This window comes from Talpa europaea, assembly GCF_964194135.1.
Source record: "Talpa europaea genome assembly, chromosome: 13".
NCBI lineage: Eukaryota > Metazoa > Chordata > Mammalia > Eulipotyphla > Talpidae > Talpa > Talpa europaea.
The window spans coordinates 87,657,851-87,680,304 of record NC_140080.1 but is presented as its reverse complement, the minus strand read 5'-3'; the positions used below and the strand labels follow the sequence as shown (position 1 = coordinate 87,680,304).

Below are 22,454 nucleotides of genomic sequence, written 5' to 3'. Positions count from 1 at the left end.
GGCCAGAGGTGTGGGGAGTGAGAGAATTCACCAGAGACAGAGTGCGGAACAGAACAGGTAGATCTACTGAAGTACACTGCTGAGGGGAGCAGCGGGCGAGTCAGGAGAGGTCTGCTGTGCCATGTGGGTATCTCCCTGGCTGGCTGGGGATCGAATTCGTGCTGCAGAGTGCGGACAGCTTCAGAGGTTGTGTCTTAACCCCGTGCGCCACCAGGGAGGCCCTGCTTGACCTTTTTAACCACTTCAGGAAATGCTGGCCTCTCCGTCCCAGCTCCTGCTTCTCCTTACTCCTGGCTTCTTTTCCTTCCACAATTTAAATGTTCACATTCCCATCAGCACCACACAGGCCGCTGTTGGCAAGCATATCCCCTTTAATCTGCTTCCCGAACCTCATCTCTGGGTGACTCAGGCAGAGCGTGGTGGTGGAAAGGGAGAAGGATGGGTATTGACCTGTGGTTTTCAGCCCTGGTGCCTCCATTTCTAGCTGTGTGATGTTAAGGGACTTCCTGATTCTGCCTCAATATCCCCACTTGTAAAATGGGCTTAATGTTAGTACCTACTTCACTGGGTGCTTGTGAGGGTTAATCAGGCCACCTTCACCCTCACCTGAGAGCAGTTTCAGGCGGGCAATAAATGCCCCATAAATATTCAAGGTCATTACCTGCTCCCCATAGTTCTTCCCTTAATAGCTTCCACATCAAATGTACCTTCATCCCTACTCGCATCACTCCATCATCAGATCTTCTTCACCCCTCCACTTCTCTCTGGAGTATTCAGATTCTCCTGGTCTCCAAAGCTGAGGCTGCAGTGTCACCGCCTCTTCTACCCCAAAGCCAGCGACCACAGCTGGGTAGAGAGATGAATGGGTAAAGCACAGTTGGTTTTCCCAGCAATGCATTTGTCCACATACTGAGGAGGTTTTTGGTGACTCAGTGTCATCCCTACCTCTGCCTCCTTGTCAGTCTTTCCTACTCACGCAGTCTTTTCCCGTCTTCTCTTTTTTTGCATACCTGTGAACACTTGTGCTTTCCTGTGCCTCAGTGGTTTCTCAGGTAGAACCTTACACTGGGTCTCAGATAGTTCTGCACACCTACAGGAAGTCAAGCCATAAGTCCTTTCTGATACAGAAGTTAGAAAATTGTATTATGAGGGCCTCCCTGGTGGCGCAAGGGGTTAAGAACAGCACTATGGGGCAGTCTGCAGCCTCTGCTGCATGAGTTCGATCCCTGGCCGGCCAGGGAGTAGCCCACATGGCGCAGCAGATCTCTCCTGACTCGCCCACTGCTCCCCTCAGCAGTGAACTTCAGTAGATATGCCTATTCTGTTCCCCATTCTGTCTTTGGTGGATCCTCTCACCCCCCCCCCACATCTCTGGCCTGTACCTCAGCTCTTGTATGCATAAATAAATAGATATTTAAAAAAAAGAAAAGAAAACTGTATTATGAAAAAGTTCCCCCATGCACCGATAAAACCCAGGGAAAAAGCAGAGCTGTCCCCAAACAGCTTGGTCTTTTACTGGATGGTCTGTAGTTTTGGTCCAAGAGCCCTGAAGGAGTCTGCCCAGGACAGGGCCTGGGAAGGCTTCCCGTGAGCTGCCAATGACAGGTGAGGAGGAGGAAATCTGGAGAGAGGAGAAGCAGGAGGGTCCGAGGAGGGGCCCCACACTCAGGTTCTGTGGCCGGAGGGCAGGTGGCATTCCTCATGAGATTAAGCCTGGAGGATGAAGATGTGAGAAGGTAGGATTAGTGTGTGCTCTGCTTACCTCCTTCCAACCTCTCACAGTATAATTTAAAAACTGAGCAATTAACATATCTTGTCATCTTCCAGCTAATCTGTAGTTCCTCAAGGTCCCCGGGGTCCAATCTGCCTTATTCCAGCTGGTGTTGGGTACCAGGTTCTGTCCCTGGCCTGTTGTGGAGGCTCGGTGGGCATTTGTGACTGAACACATGGGAGTGCTTCAACAGATCGGTCAGTGGGGGGGCAGGGAGAGTGACTCAGTGACCTGCCCAGGTCAAGGAAGGCTTCCTGGAGGGAATGACACTTGAGCTGAGTCATGAGTAAGGATGAGAGGTAACTTAACCCAGGTGGTTTCGGGAGCCCACATTGCAGGTGACACGGAATGGAGGAAAACTCCAAGAAGCTGAGGGTTCAGGTAACTGCAGGTCCTTCTTGGAGATGAGGAGGTGGAGGCTTTGGCCACTCTGGCAAGCATGGATGCTCTCCTGAAGGCTTCTGGGAGAAATGAAAGCATTTAGGTTGACGACAACCTGGCCAGGTGTGTAGCGGGCTCCTCCCACTTCAGCCTCTGTGGCCAGGCGTGCACCTTTCATCCTGTTGTCGTTGTAAGCTGTCCTGCACGGGGGTCTGATTCCAGCTTCTCTGGGCTCTCAGGCCCAGGTGGTCAGAACTTTCCCTCCTCTCCTGGTTGGCTGCTGTGGCTCGAAGCCTTTCCTTGCACCATCGACCCTGTCCTGCTGTTGCTCCTAGTCCCGAAAGCCTTTCCCTCCCCCACAGCTTTTCAGCTATTCCCACTCCCTGGAGCAGCCAGCCCCTTCCCTGTGGCTGGCTCCTTTCTACCCTCCTTAGAGAAGCCTCTTCTGCTCCTGGCTTATGAGTATAGGTGGAGATTGGGTCTAATCTAGGAAAACTGGAATCCACGACACCAGCAGATGATGATATGGTTGCTAAATCTTGCCTAGTGTCCAACTCCTTATAAGGTTGTTGAATTTCTGGGCCCAGGTTAGAGCAGGAGGGCCCTGGACACATGACTTAGTGACCAATATGTACCGATATGTGCAGACTCCTCCTAACAGCAGGGGTGACAGCCATAAGGCACTTCTGCTCGTTGTATACCTGCTGCTCCCACTGACTCCCTTCCAGGCCACTTCCAACCAGAGCCCCAAAGAAGAACTTGGCTTGGAAGATCTCTGCTTCTCATTCACTTAAGCAGAATTTTTCTGTGGTCATTAGCATCCTGAACTATTAACCTTTTATTACTACTTTTTTTTTTGAAGATTCACCCATTTATGCATACAAGAGTTGGGGTACAGGTCAGAGATGCGTGTGTGTGTGTGTGTGAGAGAGAGAGAGAGAGAGAGAGAGAGAAAGAGGATTCACCAGAGACAGAGTGGGGAACAGAATAGGCAGACCGACTGAAATACACTGCTGAGGGGAGCAGCAGGTGAGATAGGAGAGGTCTGCTGCGCCATGTGGGCTGCTTCCTGGCCAGGGATGGAACTCATGCTGCAGAGGCTGCAGATTGCTTCATAGTGCGGTGCTCAACCCCTTGCGTCATCAGGGAGGCCCTATTACTACATTATTAAAAAAAATTCTTGCTCCTTTTTGATTTACTAATATTGCTGTATTTAAAAATGCAAAAGTGCATGGTGCCAAGTACATAACTCAACACAGAGTTGTCACGTGAACACACATGGAGCTCCTCCCCACCCCCAGGCCAGCCAGTGTCCCAGCTCATCCCTCCATAGTCATTATCCACCTTTTTTCTCTCCCTCCTCCAAGGTAACCTCATCCTCATTTTTATGATAATGACACCCTTGACTTATTTTTTTATAGTTTTAGCACCTAAATATATATTCCTAAATACTGTAGTTTAGTTTTACATGTTTTCAAACAATGTGTATAAATGGAGTTGTGCATTTGGAATAATTTGGATTGGAATGAACTGGTGTTTGACTTTATTCAAAGGCATTTTTTTTAAAGATTTATTTATGCATACAAGAGCTGGGGTGCAGGCCAGAGATGCGGGGGGTGAGAGGATTCACCAGAGACAGTAGGGAACAGAACAGGCAGACTGATTGAAACCACTGCTGAGGGGAGCAGCAGGCGAGACAGGAGAGTTCTGCTGTGCCATGTGGGTAGCTCCCTGGCCAGCCGGGGATGGAACTTGTGCTGCAGAGTCTTTCTATCACTTCATGGTGCACTGCTTAACCCCTTGCGCCACCAGGGAGGCCTTCAAAGGCATTTTTAAAACTTACTCATATTGGTGCAGGCAGGTGTGCTTCCCTGCTATGCTTTGTAGATTAACATCTTTACCTGTCTTCTCTGTCTTCCCCTGCTTTAGAATAATTATTTTTTAGAATAATATTTTTAAAAATACTAAATATAATGGTACAATGATGAGAAGAAAATCAATCAACATATCTATTTTATGTATAAACTTGTAAAGGGGAGGAATTGAATTGCAAGTATTTTTTAAATAACATGCAAATAGATCTAATTATTAAAGACTATAGAGGAAAATGAAGTCTTTCCCTGCCTCTTCTGCCCCTCAGATCTGTTGCTGCTTGTTTCTCAAAAATATCCGTGCACTCCTGTGTGTAAAGAACACTTGCAAACTGTTGACTTATGTGCCTTAGATACACAAACACACGCGCAAGTGCGTGCACACCGAGGTGCGCTCACTCTGTCTCTCCCAGCTGACAGCCCCGCAAGGGAGACACCCTCTGCTTTTGCTCCTTGGTGGAGCTAGGAGATCTCCTCATTCTTCTGGTGGCCTGTGTGGCTTTCTTTGTGTGGATATTTAACCAGCTGCTCAGGGGCATTTAGGTGTTTTCTAATCTTTCTGATAAACAGGGCTGCATTGAATAACCCTGAGGAAGGTCATTTCTTCTGTGAGTGACTATACACAAGGGGTAGGTAAGTTCCTAGACGTAGGTAGGATTGCCCCTTCTGTGTGTCCGTTTGACAAAAGTAATCCAATTGCTCTCTGCAGAGACCACAAAAGAAGGCCTGTTCCTCTTCCAACCTGGCCTGTCATCAAATTCTTTACTTCCTGCCCATATGTCACAATCAGGATAAAATCAGCACCTCACTGAAGAATTGAACTTCTTTGTGTATGAACTTGAATATCCGTACACATATTTAAGTGACATTTGAATTCCCTCAGCTTGCTTCCTGTTCTTTACTCATCTCTCTCTGGTTGTTTTTTCTGTTGGATGTTATGCTTTTGATCTTTTTACTCCAGTGGTTTGCAGCAGTTTGTACCAAACCAGTGCAGCTTGAGGGTGTCTGGGGTGTCAGTAAGGAAGAGCTCAGATCCAGCCACCAGGGGATGAGGGACTTGCGAAACTGACCTTTCCCAGATGGTGCTGGTGATGGGAACCCTGGGAGATATATTAAAAAAAAAAAAAAAAAGGTTTTATTTATGCATACAAGAACTGGGGTACAGGCCAGAGGTGCAGGGGGTGAGAGGTTTAACCAGAGACAGAATGGGAAAGAGAACAGGCAGATGGACTGAAATACACTGCTGAGGGGAGCAGCGGGTGAGACAGGAGAGATCTGCTTACACCATATGGGTAGCTCCCTGGCTGGGGATTGAACTCGTGCTGCAGAGGTTGTTGATGTTGTGCCTAACGTCAACCAACTGGCCCATAATAAACTCCTTTTTGTTCTTGCATCGGCTGTCTGTGTGTCCTTGGGGGCTGCACTGGTCGAGGTTGGGCACAACAGTTGATAGCTTCACAGTGCTGTGCTTAACCCCTTGCACCACCAGGGAGGCCCAACCCTGGGAGATTTAGATGCAGTAGATACAGTTTAGCAGGCTTGGTCGATTTTTTGAGCTGGCTGGTGGTAAACACATCTCAGGGATTGCCCGCTATACTAAGCCCAATCCTGTTCTTTGCTATTTTTCTGGAAAACTTTTAATCAAAGGTCCATAGAGCAAAGGTACATTTGCTGCTCATATATTATTTTTCCTCTCTGTGAATATTTCCATTCTAGAAAATGGTGCAAGTTTCCTACTTTGTCTGTAAATTAACCTTGTGGTTCAAGTATCTAGTAAAGTTCTCTACTCCAAGTGGGTACTTTAAAAATATTTGATCAAAAAGATAAATCTCTCTGTGTGCTATTTTGCTGCCTTTCTGAAAGGTAGGTGCTAAATTTAGCACAGTGTTTTATTTATTTTTTTTTTTACACGTCAGAAGGGTAATGTGTCGACGTCATAACAAGGTTTAAGGGAGGCACATCTCACACAGCCGCGTGAACACCCAATCATCACACTTATGAACTAGAAAAGGATCTAGCACAGCATTTTAAAATGTACTAATAGGTGTCTGTGATTTTCAAACGTGCAAGTCATTGGGGAAACTAGAGCTGAAGAGGTGCTGTCTCACCCTCTTTCCAAATGTATGACACCCTCACCCGGGCTTTGTAGCAGCTGAGTGGGTGTGCCTTCCTGCTTGGGAGACCCAGCGCAGCCCAAGACTGGGGTCACGTGAAAGGCTGACCATGTACTTGTGAGTGACCCTCCCAGGTCGGCTCACTGGCAAGCACTTCTGGGAGGGTCTGGAACACAAGTCATATGGGATTAAGGTTCCTGCCAATGATCTCCTTTTACTTGATTATATGTACGATCACTCTCTTTCCTAATTAGGTCACATTTGGGGGTACAGAGTAGAGTCATACCTTTATCAGATGAATCTTAGGGCACATAATTCAACCCACAGCAGCATGCTTATTTTCTGCCCAATTTTTTCTTTTTTCTTTTTCTTTGTTCTTATCCAGGTGTATGGCCTTATAAACGAACACCTGCATACACGACCTTAAGACTAGTTCTCACCCCTCACCAGCCTCTAATCCCTTTTACCCAATTATCCAGCCCCTCTTCCCCTTCTTTTCTGGCAACCGCTGTTATCACTCTGGCCTAAATATTTTATTTTTGCTCTGTTATCTCTTTGTCTACCACATGTGAGTGAAATCACAGGGTGCTTGCCTTTACCATCTGACATATTTCACTTAGCATAATACCCTTCAGCTCTATACCTGTTGTTGCAGGTGGCAGGATGTCATCTGTTGTAACAGCTGAGTGATCTCCCATTGTGTCTAGACCCTGTGTCTTCTTTATCCACTCATCTGTTGATGGGCATTGAGGTTGTTTCCCGCTCCTGGTATTCTGAGTGGTCTTGTGAATGTGGGGGTTGCATATATCTCTGCAAATCAAAATTTTTGAGCTCTTGGAATAATTATCCAGAAGATATAACTGCATCGTAAGGTAGTTCTATTTTTAAGTTTTTGAGGCACCTCCATGCTGTTTTCCACAGTGGTTGCACCAATTTACTTTCCCACCAACAATAGATGAGGGTTCCCCCTTTTTCCACATCCCCCACAACCCTTATTGTTTCTTGCCCTTTTTTTTTTTAAAGATTCATTCATTCATTCATTCATTTATACAAGCACTGGGTACAGTCAGAGGCACGGGAGGGTGAGAGAATTCACCAGAGGCAGAGCAGAGAGTAGAACAGGCAGAGTGATGAAGCACACTGCTAAGGCAGCGGGCGGCAGGAGAGGTCTGCGTGCCATGTGGGACTCTCGTTCAGGGGCTGGGGATCGAACTGGTGCTGCAGAGGCTGCGGGCAGCTTCGCAACCCAGCGTTCAACCACTGCGCCACCAGGGAGGCCCCTGTTTCTTGTCCTTTTGATAACAGACATTCTCGTGGGTGTGATACCTCATTGGGGTTTTGATTTGTATTTCCTTCTCTTCTTTTTAAAGATTGTACATGGCAAGTCAAAGCAAATGATCGAAGCTTCCATGAACAACCTGATTTTATGAACACAAAGTTTTTGTGTCTTAAGGAGAGCAAATATGCGGTAAGTTGAGTTTAACTTCTTAAGTTTCGTTTTGTTAGAAGCCAGTTAAGACCCAGTAGCCATCATGCTTTCTCGCTTCATGCTACTCCCGCTGTCTAGGTAACTCCTGCCTCAGGCCCAGTGATAACCGTTGATAAGTCTCTGGAATATCATTTTTATTCATCACATAAATTTATGCTGAGAATGTGTAGGAATGATTGGAACAAAAATATGTAGACTGAAAATTTCCCTATGTATGTGATGTGCAAAATTCGCTTTAAAAATGTTTTGTGAAAGAATATAGAATAATGTGATAGAGCTTTCTATTTAGTAACTTACCTCCCCTACTCTCCTGTGATGGATTTAGAGACTTTGAAGATATTTCCACCTTTAAAATTCTTTAACCTTTGAAATATGATAAAGAGCACCTGAGAAGTGTGGGCTCCAGTGTCAGTGTCTACTAGTTTCTTCATACCACCAGCCTGGTGGTTTTGACAATAGAAATTTATTCTTTTACAGTTTAGGGGACAGAAATCCCAGTGCTCCAGGTATCAGAGGCCTGGTTCCTTTAAGAGGATCTGCGGGAGGATCTTTTCCAAGTCTCCCTCCACTTCTGGTGATGGCCGCAATCCTTGGTGTCCTCAGCTAGTGGACCCCCCTCTCCGGCCACTGCCCCATCTTCACATGGCATTTCTGTGTCTCTATCTGTACATCAGCTTTCCTCTTCTAGCACAACTTTCCATTTCTAAAATGAAGTCTGTAGTACGACTTCACTCTAACTTTTACCTCTGGATGCTGATTGCATCTGCAAAGACCCTGTTTCCAAATGAGATGACACCCCAGATGGGTTAGGGCCGCAGCATGTCCTCCGAGGCGCACAGCTCAGCCATACAATGGCACACAGCTCAGCCATACTCTTCCTTACACAGTAACCTCCATCCTCCTTAACTGGGAGTCTTCCTTTTCCTGCTCTGCCTGCCCATGCTGCCTGCACCTTTGCCCCATTTTCTAAGAGACTTTGCAGAGTCAGGAAATCATGACACAGGATCCAGGTGGTCACAGTGGGATTTGCCACCAGGCCCTGTCCGGCAAAGTGTGAAGTGTCTGCGTCTTGTTATGCTCTTTGACATAAGCCTCTCAGGAGTCATTTTGAGGTCTGGTTAGAATTAAGCGCTTAAAGGAAGTCTCACTGTCCCTCTGAATGACAAATTATCTCCCTGTGGTGCTGAGGGCCATAGGTTTGTGATTTTTGCAGCTGGGCAGACACTGTGATGAATGTGTAGCAGCGTTAGAAATGACTTTCTTACTTTTTTCCCAACAGAATAATGCAATTAAAACATACAAGTACAATGCGTTTACCTTTCTACCAATGAATTTGTTTGAGCAGTTCAAGAGAGCAGCCAATTTCTATTTCCTGGTTCTTCTTATCTTGCAGGTAAATGCCCTTTGTTATCTTAAAGCTATTTTGAAGTATGGTGACTCAGTAACATTTAAATTCCAAATGCATGTAATGTGAGTGATCTTGAACATCAGGTTTCTTCTCATAAGGGAACAGACACAAAACTGAGCTTTGTCAAATGGACAAGGGAGGGAGCGAGGAAATATTACTTTAATTCTATATTTTTAATTCCATTTCATACTGATGTAAAAGGTAAAACTGCTTTCTCCAAAGTGAATCAATGTAAGGTCTTCCACTTTTTAAAATTATTTTTACCGTAAAATATATGTTTAGATTTTTCCTTTTTTATTTAGATGCCTCATCTCACCAAGAGTAGTATTGATTTTTATTGACATCTTTGTCATATATCTCAAATTATTTTTGTGAACTGGTTAACTGGAAAAGGTCTCTTTTTCTGAAATTTTTTTCTGAATTGTAGCAAAGGATGCACTTACCTGGAGGGCATTAATTTTATCTGTTTAGGAACTATTGTTAAAATCAGGGGAACTATATGCTCTCTAGTTAGCACTTAGAGTAGCACCCAATGTGTAGCCCACAAAATTACCCTGAATGGGGTTATTTTTTTTAATTATAAAATTTTTTTTGAAGCCTGCATTTTTTTTTTTAAGATTTATTTATTTATACAAGCACTGGGTACAGTCAGAAGCGCGGGAGGGTGAGAGAATTCACCAGAGCCAGAGCGGGGAGCAGAGCAGGCAGACCGACGAAATACACTGCTGAGGGGAGCAGCGGGTGGCAGGAGAGGTCTGCGTGCCATGCGGGACCCTCCTCCGGTGGCCGGGGAGCAGCCGGGGATTGAACTGGCGCCGCAGAGGCTGGGGAAGCTTTGCAACCCAGTGCTTAACCTCTGCGCCACTGGGGAGGCCCTTATTTACCCAGATGGTTTTATCAGATTCTTTATATCAAACTGCTGAGATTCACCCAGAAAGGGTTTATGAAAATGGAAGCCTATGTGTCTTCTTGGGATGAGGCTTCATAAAGTAGAGAGAAGACACAAGAGAGAAGTGGGCCCTCAACAGAGTTAGTAGAAGCTAAGACCTGCTAACTTGATAGACAAGATGCTCCTGCTATCAAGAGGGACCTTTGAGACAGGTTTGTGTAGAGATAAATTCTACAGATACAAGGTGACAGGTGGGTAATTTTCCCTTCCTTCTAGTGGGGAGGAGAGGAATTCCATCTATTGACCGTATGTGGGAAATGATCTTTCTACCACCACCCACCTCCTTTTGTCTTCTCCTAAGGTACAGCAATCCAAGTTATGTAATAGAAGTAGCTTTAGACAGCCCTTTACTTGTATTGTTATTCAAAATCCTGTCACTTCAATCATTATGTTCTATGACCCAGTGGGCAATAGGATGGTTACAAGGGATCATTATTAAATTGGCTTTCCAAATATTTTTTGTTCCAACTTGGAGAACATATTGATGGAGTTAGGGCTTTTTGCAAGGCAAGTCCCTTTCTTGGTTGGACCAGATGTGAAGACCATGAAGAAAGCACTTTCTTTTAGAGCCCCCACCCAGTAACTAGCTTTCAGAAGCAACCTCTCTCTACTGCTATCTTTGCCTCCCTCATGGGATCCTCAGAAGCCACTGGCTGAACAACAAAGTGTAGGGAGTCTGCCATATGCATTCCCTGAGTGGAAGGACTACTTCACTCACACTAGTTCCCCCCTATTAATTACTATTTTCATAAAAAGTTTTAGGTGTCATGTTACAGAGTACCCTTGTGTCCATTTGAGGTAACAGTGAGTCCATTTCAGACATTACTCTTCCAAGAGACTGGAAGCTCGAGACAGCCCCCAGAATGGGTTGGCTGGATGCTTGAGACACCTTTTCCTCAGTGCTCTGCAGGATGTGGGGTTAGATGATGGTAGAGATTAAGTCTCATGTCCATCAGCAAACTTAGAATTAGCTTTTACCTGTAGGTGAGCTCTGCCTTCCTGGCACACATGTATCCCTTTTTCTTTCTTTCAGACGATCCCTCAAATCACAACCCTGGCATGGTATACCACCCTGCTGCCCTTTCTTTTAGTGCTGGGCATCACAGCCATCAAAGACCTGGTAGATGATGTGGTAAGGATTTCTCATGCACCTTTCTCCTGCCTTCGCTGAGCTTGTTTTACTTTGCCATTATTACTTTACATTTTTAGGTGATTAAAATAACCTTTTCTCATTTTCTTTTAAAGTCTCGCCATAAAATGGATAATGAAGTCAACAACAGGATGTGTGAAGTCATTAAGGATGGCAGGTACTGTGCTTCCTTAACTGGTAACTTAGCTACAGGACACCATATGTCATGTGGTCTGGAAACTTATTCAGAGATAACCATTGGAACCGAGAAGTCTATTGGTGCTTGAACCTTTCCATGGTAATATTCTCTCTCCAGCGAAGACGTAGCGTCCCTTTTGTGTCCTGAAGCTGGACACATATTGGTTGCTGTTGGGGCTCTTGGTCATCAGATGCGTTAGCCCCACAGCTCCCTCAGCCTTCAAGTGCTGCTCCCATCCCTGCTGTTCCCAGGCTTACACTGCTCAGGGCTTTGCTTCAAGGTCTGGATGCCTTTCCCAATTCTCCAGCCAAAGTGATGGCTTCTTCCTCTACCCGTTGAGAGCATTTTGTATCCTTCTTTCTTCTTATGATCTGAATTTTATTAGAATTATTGGTGGAGATGTCTCCTCTGGTATTCTGTGGTAGAGATTTCTCAGGGAGACGATCCTCAGGGTCTTTTTCTTGTGTCCACCAGATCCTCCAACATAAAAAGTGCTCGATGCATGTTTGTTAAATGTAGTCATCCGTGACTAAAATGCCTCCTCATGGATCAGTAATAGGTTGTTTTTTGAGCAAGAGCCTTCAGGGAGAACTGCAAAGTCAAATGCTAAAAATAGTGATGGGGCCCATTCACAGACTTTCCACTGAGGGAAACCACCTTGCTGACAGCCACGCTCCACCTGGCTCGTGTGGGCAGAGACCAGGCCAAACCAGCAATGTGTTCATATTTTAAAAATTTATTTTCCCTCACAAATAAATGACTTCGATTTCAAAGCCTACCTTTTTTTTTACTTTTAATTTTACTTAATTATTTTTCTTATTAATTTATTCACTTTCTTACATCATTATTCAAAATTACTTTGAGCAGTAATTGGTTTCTCCCCTCAGGTGTAGTCCCCATAATTCCCCCACCACCTCAGCATCTGTGACCCATCCCCCTAGTCACTTGTGCTCTTCCCTCCCCTGTTTTGACCTTTCTCCCTTCCCCTCCCTGCTGTTTGCCTCAAATCTATGGTCTGTCTTTTTCCTGACCCTCTGAAGGTAACCTTTAAGGTCATGGAGAGTCACTTCTTGGTGAGATGTGGACGGGGTGAGATTCAGAGTTGGCCCACATCACCCTAACTGCACTTGTCAAGTGTGGCTCTGAGTTGCCTTGGATTTGGGGGTTGGGGCCACACGCCAGGCATCGCTGTGGCAATCCCTGGCATACATGGGCAGGGCAGCAGGGGCCTCTCAAAGGGGAAGCCAGAATATCCCAGTGGCAGATTCCAATGGAATTGCGGCCAGTACCCCCAAAGTGCTGTGACCACAAGGTGCTACCTTGCTCATTTATAATTTGCCACCCACACTCAAATTATTAATTCATAATTTTAGAGCTATTGAAATGTGAACTAGCTACTCTTTCATTTGTTGAAAGATAATCCTAGTTTTAAAGTCCTGGAATGAAGAATGGATATTAGACTCTTGTAAAATTGGGGAAACAGGGCAGCAGCATATCTTTAAAAAGTATTTTATTTGTTTTAAAAGTTGATTTATTTATGCATACAAGAGCTGGGGTACAGGCCAGAGATGCAGGGAGTGAGAGGATTCACCAGAGACAGAGTGGGGAACAGAACATGCAGATTGACTGAAATACACTGCTGAGGGGAGCAGTGGGCAAGACAGGAGAGGTCTGCTGTGCCATGTGGATCAGCTCCCTGGCCAGGGATCGAACTCATGCTTCAGAGGCTGCGGATTGCTTCATAGTGTGGTGCTTAACCCCTTGTGCCACCAGGGAGGCCCTAAAATGTATTTTAAATCTTTGCTTTTTTATCCATAGAAGGACAGATATAGTCCTTAGTTTTCTGCCTGAAAAAAAAACTCAGTTTATTAACAGTGGTAGATTCATATTACCTGTTAGAAAGATGTATTTTCAATGTATGAAAAAAAAGCTTTAAAGCAGATTTAGTGTTTTAAGACTTTAAAATTTTGATTTGTCTGAAATGTAAATGGATACTTCTTGTAAAATGTAACTGATGATGGTAACCTGGCTTTTTTACATTTTATCAGTATCCTTACTAGACTTATAAGAATGAAACCCACTCATTAAGACGATGATTGGAATAGCAGAGAAGGCAGCAAACTCTGTATTTCCATGAGAAGCCCAGGGCCCCACATGGAGCTGTGATGTGTCCCTGTCCTGAGAACAGGACACTGCCAATGACAGGATGCTGAGAGGAGAGACACCAGGAGAGGTGGTAGCATAGGACATGAGCACATGATAGGGGAGGCCTGTCCCTCCTGTCCTGGAATTAAGTAGCCCCCCGTAGACCCTTCAGTACATGGCTTAGGACAGAAAGAGCTTAGGGAAGTCACCACTGCCACTTCCTTTGCAAGCTAGTAGGACCCTGGTGTCCACCTTGTGGCGTCCATCAGTCCATGGCTGACCTTTCAGCAAATCTTTTCCTTGCAATTTACATGTTTTTCCAGAATCTTTGGCTTCCAGAAGGCAAAAAATTCTAAATGAATAAACTATCTTTGTTTAGATAACAAAAGGAAAATAATAAGCTATCTCTATTTTTAATATTTAGATTCAAAACTGCCAAGTGGAAAGAGGTTCAAGTTGGAGATGTCATACGTCTGAAGAAAAATGATTTTATTCCTGTAAGTGAATGCATTGCATCTCTCTCACACTGGGTGCTCCCGTCTGAGCTGGCGTGAATTCCTCTGGGGTCTTTGTGTGATTGCTGTGTTTTGTTTTGTGCAGGCTGACATCCTGCTGCTTTCCAGCTCTGAGCCGAACAGCCTGTGCTATGTGGAAACCACTGAACTGGATGGGTAAGCACGTCGTGGGTGGGCCTGTTTTCGAGCTGACCTTGAAGGTGCACTCAGTGCATGAAAGTCGTGCCCCCTGGACAGGGTGCCCCAAGATCTGGTCCTGCCTTTGCCCTTTGCTGTCCAGCTGTGTCCACAGTAGCCACACCTCTTTTTTTTTTTTTAATTCCATCTGCAAAGCAGAGCTCTCAAGCCTGCTTTCGCCACCTTTCAGGGAAGATAAAAGAATCCACGGAGAATAAATTCCTGAACCCTTTGCAAACTGCTGAGTAGTATTCACTCTGCGAATATAACCTTGTGGGACACAGAACAGACTTTTAAAGTCTTTGGCCAGTGGGCAATTGTGAATTCCCCCTTTGTTGATTTTGCTTATCACATGCCCACTCAAAGGAGAATAAAATGCTGGTGGTTTTGACTTGTTTTCAATACATTTATCGAGAGCTACTAGGCTGCACTAGCTTTCCCTGTTAGTTCATTTATTCTTCTCAGTAATCCTCTGAGAGGAGTATTACTATCACCTCAACATGGCCAATGAGGAAACTGAGGCACAGGAGGTGAAGGAGGCTGCCCAAGGTCACACAGTAAGTGACTCTCAAGGCCAGAGCCCATGTTTGCCACTTTTTTCACTTTCTAGATGTGCAGAAATATCCTCTCAGAGCTAAAAACATCTGAATAAAACAGGGTGGGTCTTTGCTCAATTAAGTATTCAGTTGGCAGCTCCATCTTAGCTACAAAGCAGTTATTGTTTGCATGAGTGTGAGATTCTAATTTTTTGCAAAGATGTAAAATCCTAATATGCTCTATCAGAGCAAAATGCATGGCTGCTCAAGACCCACTGGTCAACTTGTTAATATTTGGAACCCCCACTTGGTATTTGCAAAGCCTAGGAAAGGGCACCCTCAGAAGATTAAGCATTGGCATCACTCTTGAGAGCACCAGCCTGCTCCCGGGTGTCCCTGAACCTGCCCTGTGGGTGGGACATGTCCAGATAAGGGATGAGTTTACCACCTTCTTTTCTAGATAGAATTACCTTCCAAGACATGGGATACAGTTACTCACTCTGGAAAAGAATAAGTCGAAAATGTCTAAACATGTTTTGCAGCAGATATATTTTATAGTCATTTTATCATGATTAATAGTAGAAGCACATTTTAAGCAGCATTTGGTAGTTTAAACTGGTGACAAGTTAAGTTAGTTGGAAGGAGGAAGATGCCTCCTTGACCCACAATTACAGTCAGGGGACCAACATTTCCCAGGTCAGAAGGTTTTCCCAAACCTGAAATTCCAAGGTGATAATAGAGTTTGAAAATAGAAAAAGCTGATTACTTCGCTTGCACTGCTAGGTATGCTTAATGATATTTTGTAGTTTTCTTTATGTTCCTTCTAGAGCTCCAAATATTGTTCATTGAATTCTTTTTCCTCTTCCTTCAGAGAAACCAATTTGAAGTTCAAAATGGCTCTTGAAATCACACACCAGTATCTCCAAATAGAAAATTCATTGGCCAAATTTGATGGTTTGTACAAACACGTCTTTGTTTTAAATTTTAGCTCCTCAATTCAGCTCCTATTAATTAAAACCAGAAAATCATTCATATGTGAGAACTTAATGTGATTCATATCTTTTTTAAAAAGGTTTAGTTGAATGTGAAGAACCCAATAACCGACTGGATAAGTTTACAGGAACGCTATTTTGGAGAAACACAAATTTTCCTTTGGATGTGCATAACATTTTGTTGCGTGGCTGTGTGATTAGGAACACAGATTTCTGCCATGGACTGGTTATTTTTGCAGGTACTTTGAGAGTTTCTTGGGAAATTGATCTAATGGTCTTTACATATTTAAAGGGGAGGGGAATGCTTTTGTGTCCTTTCTCCATTGAAACTAAAGGAGGGTAATTTTTTTTTTAAGATTTTATTTATTTTTGTATAGAAGAACTGGGGTATAGGCCAGAGGTTTAGGGGGTGAGAGGATTCACCAGAGACAAAGCAGGAGCAGAGCAGGTGGATTTACTGAAATACACTGCTAAGTGGGGCAGCGGACAAGACAGGAGAGGTCTGCTGTTCCATGTGGGTCAGCTCCCTGGCCTGAGATCAAACTCAGGCCGAAGTGGTGATTGCACTGAGACTTAACCCGTAGGCCACCAAGGAGGTCTAATTTTATTGATGTGCCAGTGAAGTGATTTTCCAACCATTGATTGCTTTGAATTTTCCATTTTTAGGTGCTGACACTAAAATAATGAAGAACAGTGGGAAAACCAAATTTAAAAGAACTAAAATTGATTACTTGATGAACTATGTGGTTTATACGGTATTTATTTTCTGTTTCAGTACCTAGGAGATCACACTGCAGGTTTTGCTCTAATTGTGTTATATGTTTTCCTGATGTAAAGAAATCCCATGTAGAAAACTGCCAAAAGTTATCCAAGGTTGGATGAGGGGGAGCGGAAGGGGGAGAATTCTCATTTTTTTTCTCGGAAATGCTATCTTTGTAGTAGGAGAATCCCCTGGGGAATAGAAACGAGTGGTAGGCGCTCTGAGTAGTTGACTATCTGTGACTTGAGTGACCATTTGGAAAATCAGAGTCCTCGGTAGGTTAATGGGACTGGGCTGCTGAAGTCAAGGGAGGGCTGATTGTGCTGCTCTTCGTTTCCCAAAGGAGCGGTTCTCTTCAAAATCAAAGCTTTCCTCCCCAACATATGCTACGTCCAGTTGTATTTAACAAGGCTAAATGTGTTTGGGGTCACATTGACTGTCCCCAAGTTTAACGATCCTCTAGAGAGACTCACAAAATTCAGCATAGACAACTATGACTTATTACAAAGCAAGATCAGCAACAGCAGTGGTTTGATGGGGCAAAGTCCAGAGGAAATCAGGGATAAGGAAGTGTCCTTCCCATGGGGTCAGATGCACAAGACGCTTATCTTCCCAGCAACGATCTGTGACAGCCCATGTGACATGGTGTCTGTACCAGGAGGATCACTGGAGACTTGGTGCTTGGAATTTTACTGGGATCTGGTGGTGCAGGAGCTGTGTCCTTAGCATGTACCAAGTTCCAGACTCTTCGAAGGAACCTGGGTGGTCAGCATAAACCATAGTGAGAATAAGAGATAAGAAATCAGGAGGACCCCCAAAATAAAAGTTCAGACCAAGAGTCTAGCCAATGCCAGTCTTGCCAACAGGCGACCTTAGGATTGCAATCTCAAGCCTGCTGTGCATTAGCCCTTCTGCAAGTAGGGGGACCCCTAAATAGTACACAGCTCTCCAGTTTCCCAAGGAGAATCAATCTTTTGCAAGTATTTAGTTTAATTTGACTATGTAAACATTTAGAAACTTATAATACATTACTTTAATTGCCTATACCTACTTAAAATCATATATATGAAATAGATTAATACAAGAAGCAATTATTTTTCTCCCTGCTCTTACATTGTATGAAAATATTTGAATGTTCTTGACCTCCTCCAGGTCACTGCAGGTCTTGGCCGGAGCGCTCTCAACCAGTGCACTCATTATGGTCTTGTCTTCTCCACCTGCCAAGGTGTTTTGAGATAGAGCACTTCAGGCCTCTGTGTTCAGAAACTTCAACCTGGACCTGGACATTTCTTTCCTACCCACCAATACCACTAGAACGGTGGACATTTGTCTTTTTATTCATCCTCCATGTGGATGTGCGTAGTGTCCACGACATAACACTTCCTGTGCTGCTTAAGTGATCTTGATTACATGGCGCACGAATGTACCACCGACACTTAGGAATAATTACTCATATCTGGAGAAATTTCTGTGCCTTCTTTTTAAAATAATTGTTGCTGTCAATTGGTGCTTTTCCAGTAAGCACCCCAACTGAGTAGTGTTTGAAATGTAAGGTCAGTTGCTCTCCCCAGCTACTGTCAAAGCAAAGCCATCGAGAAAGTGCCTGGCAATGTGAGAGAGAGAATTCTTTCTCTTCTGAAAGATAATTTGAGGAACAAAACCTCACCTTATATGTGGTTTGTAGGATCAGTCAGTCAACTATAGATGTCAAATGAACTTTCAAAGCACTGTTTTTCTGTTAAGTGTATTGTTTTTACTGACTGTCAATTGTGGGGGAAAGGTGGGGTGAGGCTGGAGTTGTGGGGGTGACAGAATTCACTAGAGAGAGTGGAGAAACAGAAAAGGGGGATTTATTGAAATACACTGCTAGAGAAGCGTGGGCAATACAGGAGTGGTCTGCCCCCGAAAAAGAATTTGGGGATCCCTCTTCTAACCTGTTTTCATGGGCTTTTCATGACTGGGGAGTCAGTGTGGGCCAGCTAGTGCTGGGATGTCTGGTCTTGGGCATTGAGCTTTAACACAGAATGTGTCCTGGCCCTGCTTCTTGACCCATTCAGGGTCAAGGTGATCAGCCTTATGGCTTTGTTTCCATAGCAACCTTATCAATTCTCTTTATTCAAGCCTTCCAGACCTTCCTGCTGGGGAAGAGGTGGGGGCTTATATTTTAACCTTATTAAATGATACCCCAACACCAGTGATTGTAGACATGTGAAGTGTTGAGTAAAGTAATTAGTTTCTATGAAATGTAGGGAAACCTACCCTTCAGAATACACTTAAATGTGTCATGTCTTCTAGATCTTCGTTGTTCTCATCCTCCTCTCTGCTGGTCTTGCCATTGGCCATGCTTACTGGGAAGCGCAGGTGGGCAATTATTCTTGGTACCTCTATGATGGAGAAGATGCTACACCCTCCTACCGTGGATTCCTAAATTTCTGGGGCTACATCATTGTTATGAACACCATGGTGCCCATCTCTCTCTATGTCAGGTAAGTCTGTCTTCCGGTGTTTTGCTTTAAGGGAAGAGCATGGTGCATTATCAACATTTCCAACCTTGCACCTTCATTTCTAGCGATCATTGTTTCAAAGGTCATAGAGTACAAGTAAGAAAATCACTTTCACTGAAGAATAGGAGGTCACAGAGGAAAGGAATTTAGCCTACCCTGTGCCAGGTACAGAACCTTGTATCTCTACCTTGAGATAAGACTGGAGTTCAGAGATCAAATGTCAATCCTGTTTCGCTCATTTGATGAGTTTCCTCCGTGGCCGTAGGGCCAACCTTCAGAAACAGCCTGGGAGAAGGTGAAGACTTAAATTGTCATGAAAAATATGCATTTTCCTTTTCAGGAGATTTCCAGACATTTTTTTTTTTTTCGATATTTATTTTATACAAGAACTGGGGTACAGGCCAAATGCATGGGAGGGTGAGAGGATTCACCAGAGACAGAGCAGGGAACAGAACAGGCAGACTTATGAAATACACTGCTGAGGGGAGCAGCAGGTGAGACAGGAGAGGTCTGCCATGCCATGTGGCCAGCCGGGATCAAACTGGCACTGCAGAGGCTGTGGACAGCTTCTCAGCGTGGCACTCAACCACCTGCGCCATCAGGGGAGGCCAGACTTTTAATCTGCCTCTTCCTTATTACCACCTGCCACACCCATGGTTTCTAAAACTCCCTGGGTTTCCTAGCCACAGACCCTAAGGGGTACGCCACCTCCCTGCCCCGCTCTAGCTTCTCAAAATGTTTTTCTTATCTGTTTCCACCTCAGTGGAAGATTTAGGGTCATATCCAGGGATAGTGCCTTGTTTGGTGATATTTCCTCCTTTTTTATGACATCATTAGTATCAGAGATCACTGTCACTGGTTAATTCAATTTTAGACCTTCTGGTAAGGGGCTGTGCCTTGAAATATACTCAGCAGCCAGCATCTGCTCTTAGTTCTAGTAGATGGTTGCCCAGAGGCATACAAGATCACACGCACACTTGTGATTAGGAGCTTTTGTTTTATTTTAATTTTATTACACATGTGTTTATTTCATCTTAATTTTATTATCTATGCATGTGTTTCATTTTTTTATTTTATTACACATAGTAACTGTTGTTTTTTTTAACATAAAGAAAAAGCCTGGGGGAGTTATCTGTTCACAGCTATTTACTTCTATTTTTTTTTAAACCAAGATGAGTTTTCCTTGTCCAGGACACTGTTGCAAAGATTATTTTGTATAAAACTATACACAAGTTTTTTTTCAAAGTGCGTATGTATTTTTTGGGTTTTAAAAAGGTCATTTCATGTAACTAATTGATTTCTTTCTTTCTCTTGGGACATAAAGATCCTTTAAAGATAGATCCAGGGCCTCCTCTGGTGGCACAGGCACTTGAGCACCGTACTGTGAAGCTGTCTGCAGCCTCTGCAGTGCCAGTTTGATCCTGGCCGGCCAGCGAGGGTCCCACATGGCACGGCAGATCTCTCCTGTCTCGCCCGCTGCTCCCCTCAGGAGTGTATTTCAGTCAGACTGCCAGTTTTGTTCCCCGCTCTGTCCCTGGTGAATCCTCTCACCCTCCTGCATGTCTGGCCTATACCCTGATTCTTGTATAAATAAATAAATAAATAATTTTTTTTTTAAAAAAAGATCAGATCGTTCCAGAAAGTATCTAAGCTTTGTTTTCCACTCTAGGGTAGCTTTTTATCTCATTTCCAGAATAATCTCTTGAAGGCACAGTGTATCCCACCCTGTACCCCCACCAATGTGGCTGGAGCTCTGCCATCTGTCCTTCACCTTAACCTGCACTCCGCCCACCTCCCAGGGCTTTCACTTCAGCGGCCTCCTTGACCTGTCAGTGCCTGCCACAGGGCCTTTGTACCAGCTCTTATCTCTGCCTGGAATATTCTTCCCCTCCATAGCAATGGTTGCTTTTTCGTTTCCTTCAGCTCAAGCATCATCTTATCACTGTGACCTCTCCTGCCCCACTGTGCATTCCTGTCAACTTCTGTCTCCTTCTACCCTCTTTTGTTTTCAGCAGAGAATTCTCACCACCCATGTAGGATGTAGTTCTTGTTTCTTTGTCTATTTCCATTTGAAGGTCACCTTGAAGGCAGGGATTCTGTCTGTTTTGTGTAGTACCCAGGATGGTGTCCGGACATAGTAGGCACTCAGGAAATATAGATGACAACAGGGAAGGAAGGAGTTATTTTTCCATCCGTTTAGTTTGTTATAAAGACATTTTGCCCATTTAACAGTTGCTGAACAGATGAATAGCTTCCTTATAATTGAACTAGATTTAATCCCTTAAAGTTTTATAATGGAAATGATCCTTTCAGAATATCTTATTTTACATGTTCTCTAATTTTTTTAAGAATGGAGTGGGGGGGAAGAAATTGTTTTTCCAGAGTGCAATTTAGGGGTTACTTACCAAAAGCCCTTTGCCCTGTTTGAGAGCACACAGGGCAATATAACCTAATGGGCCCTCATCCTCTTTGACCCACAACCTTTGTAGCTGGCCCTGGGTGCAGCAGACAATCACAGAAGAGTAGCCACATCCTGTGGTGCTATTAGCGGGGTCCCCTTGCCTGCTGTCCCTCATCCCCTGACACCTATCCCACTGGGCTTTGTGTTCTGAACATGCCCCTGTGGCCAGATGTGCTCCAGGGAGAGTGGGAAATCACGCCATGCAAGGCACTTGGAGGGAAAACAACTAGTCTAAAATCAACTTGACCCCAAAGCTGAGAACGATGATTGGATCAGAAGAACCAGAGGCTGGGAACGTGGGCACCACACGGCTTGTCTCTAAAGATAAGTGCAGGTCGTGAGAATAAAATCCACCCCCCACTTGTACCTGAGGACTCTCGTGAAAGTGATCAACTTTTCTTCCTAGCGTGGAAGTGATTCGTCTTGGGCAGAGCTACTTCATAAACTGGGACCTGCAGATGTACTACCCCGAGAAGGACACGCCCGCAAAGGCGAGGATCACCACGCTGAACGAGCAGCTCGGGCAGATCCACTATATCTTTTCTGATAAGACGGGCACACTCACGCAGAACATCATGACCTTTAAAAAGTGCTGCATCAACGGGCACATATACGGTGAGTGCAAGCCCCACATTCCCTGGGCACTGTGATTTGCCTGCCAGTGCCCTCTCAATGCAGTTCCCAGGCTGAGGACTAGAGCAGCTTGCTAGGGGCCTGGGGGGGACCTGTGCATGGGAGAGGTCAGCCGTCAGAAATTGGTGCCCATTCCTCAAAGATATAAACGGAATTACCATGTGGTCCAGGTGTTCTATATCTGGGTTTATACCCCAAAGAAACTAAGGGGGCACTTGAAGAGACAGTTGCACACCCATGTTCTAGTTGCATTATTCATAATAGCTAAAAAGTAGAAGCAAGCCTAGTGTCCAACACCCAGTGACTGGATAAGGAAAATGTAGTGTATTCGTACGATGGAATATTACTTAGCCTTTAAAAGGAAGGACATACATACCGGCTTGTTGCAACATTGATGAACCTTGGGAATATTAGGCTAAC

The 22,454-nt window shown here is 44.5% G+C and overlaps 1 protein-coding gene across 1 annotated transcript in view; it reads left to right on the top strand.

Moving 5' to 3' along the window:
* The window catches only part of ATP8B1 (ATPase phospholipid transporting 8B1), a gene marked incomplete at its 3' end in the record, with an annotated part of 56,503 nt that overhangs the window by 5,263 nt on the left and 28,786 nt on the right, over nt 1–22,454 (top strand). Inside the window, exons 2-12 of the mRNA XM_084252901.1 lie at nt 7,508–7,605; nt 8,906–9,019; nt 11,017–11,115; nt 11,229–11,290; nt 13,881–13,953; nt 14,057–14,127; nt 15,556–15,638; nt 15,757–15,915; nt 16,343–16,431; nt 18,732–18,922; nt 21,808–22,016. Coding sequence (XP_084109027.1) covers nt 7,508–7,605; nt 8,906–9,019; nt 11,017–11,115; nt 11,229–11,290; nt 13,881–13,953; nt 14,057–14,127; nt 15,556–15,638; nt 15,757–15,915; nt 16,343–16,431; nt 18,732–18,922; nt 21,808–22,016 — 1,248 coding nt within the window. The remainder of the gene's footprint in view (nt 1–7,507; nt 7,606–8,905; nt 9,020–11,016; nt 11,116–11,228; nt 11,291–13,880; nt 13,954–14,056; nt 14,128–15,555; nt 15,639–15,756; nt 15,916–16,342; nt 16,432–18,731; nt 18,923–21,807; nt 22,017–22,454) is intronic.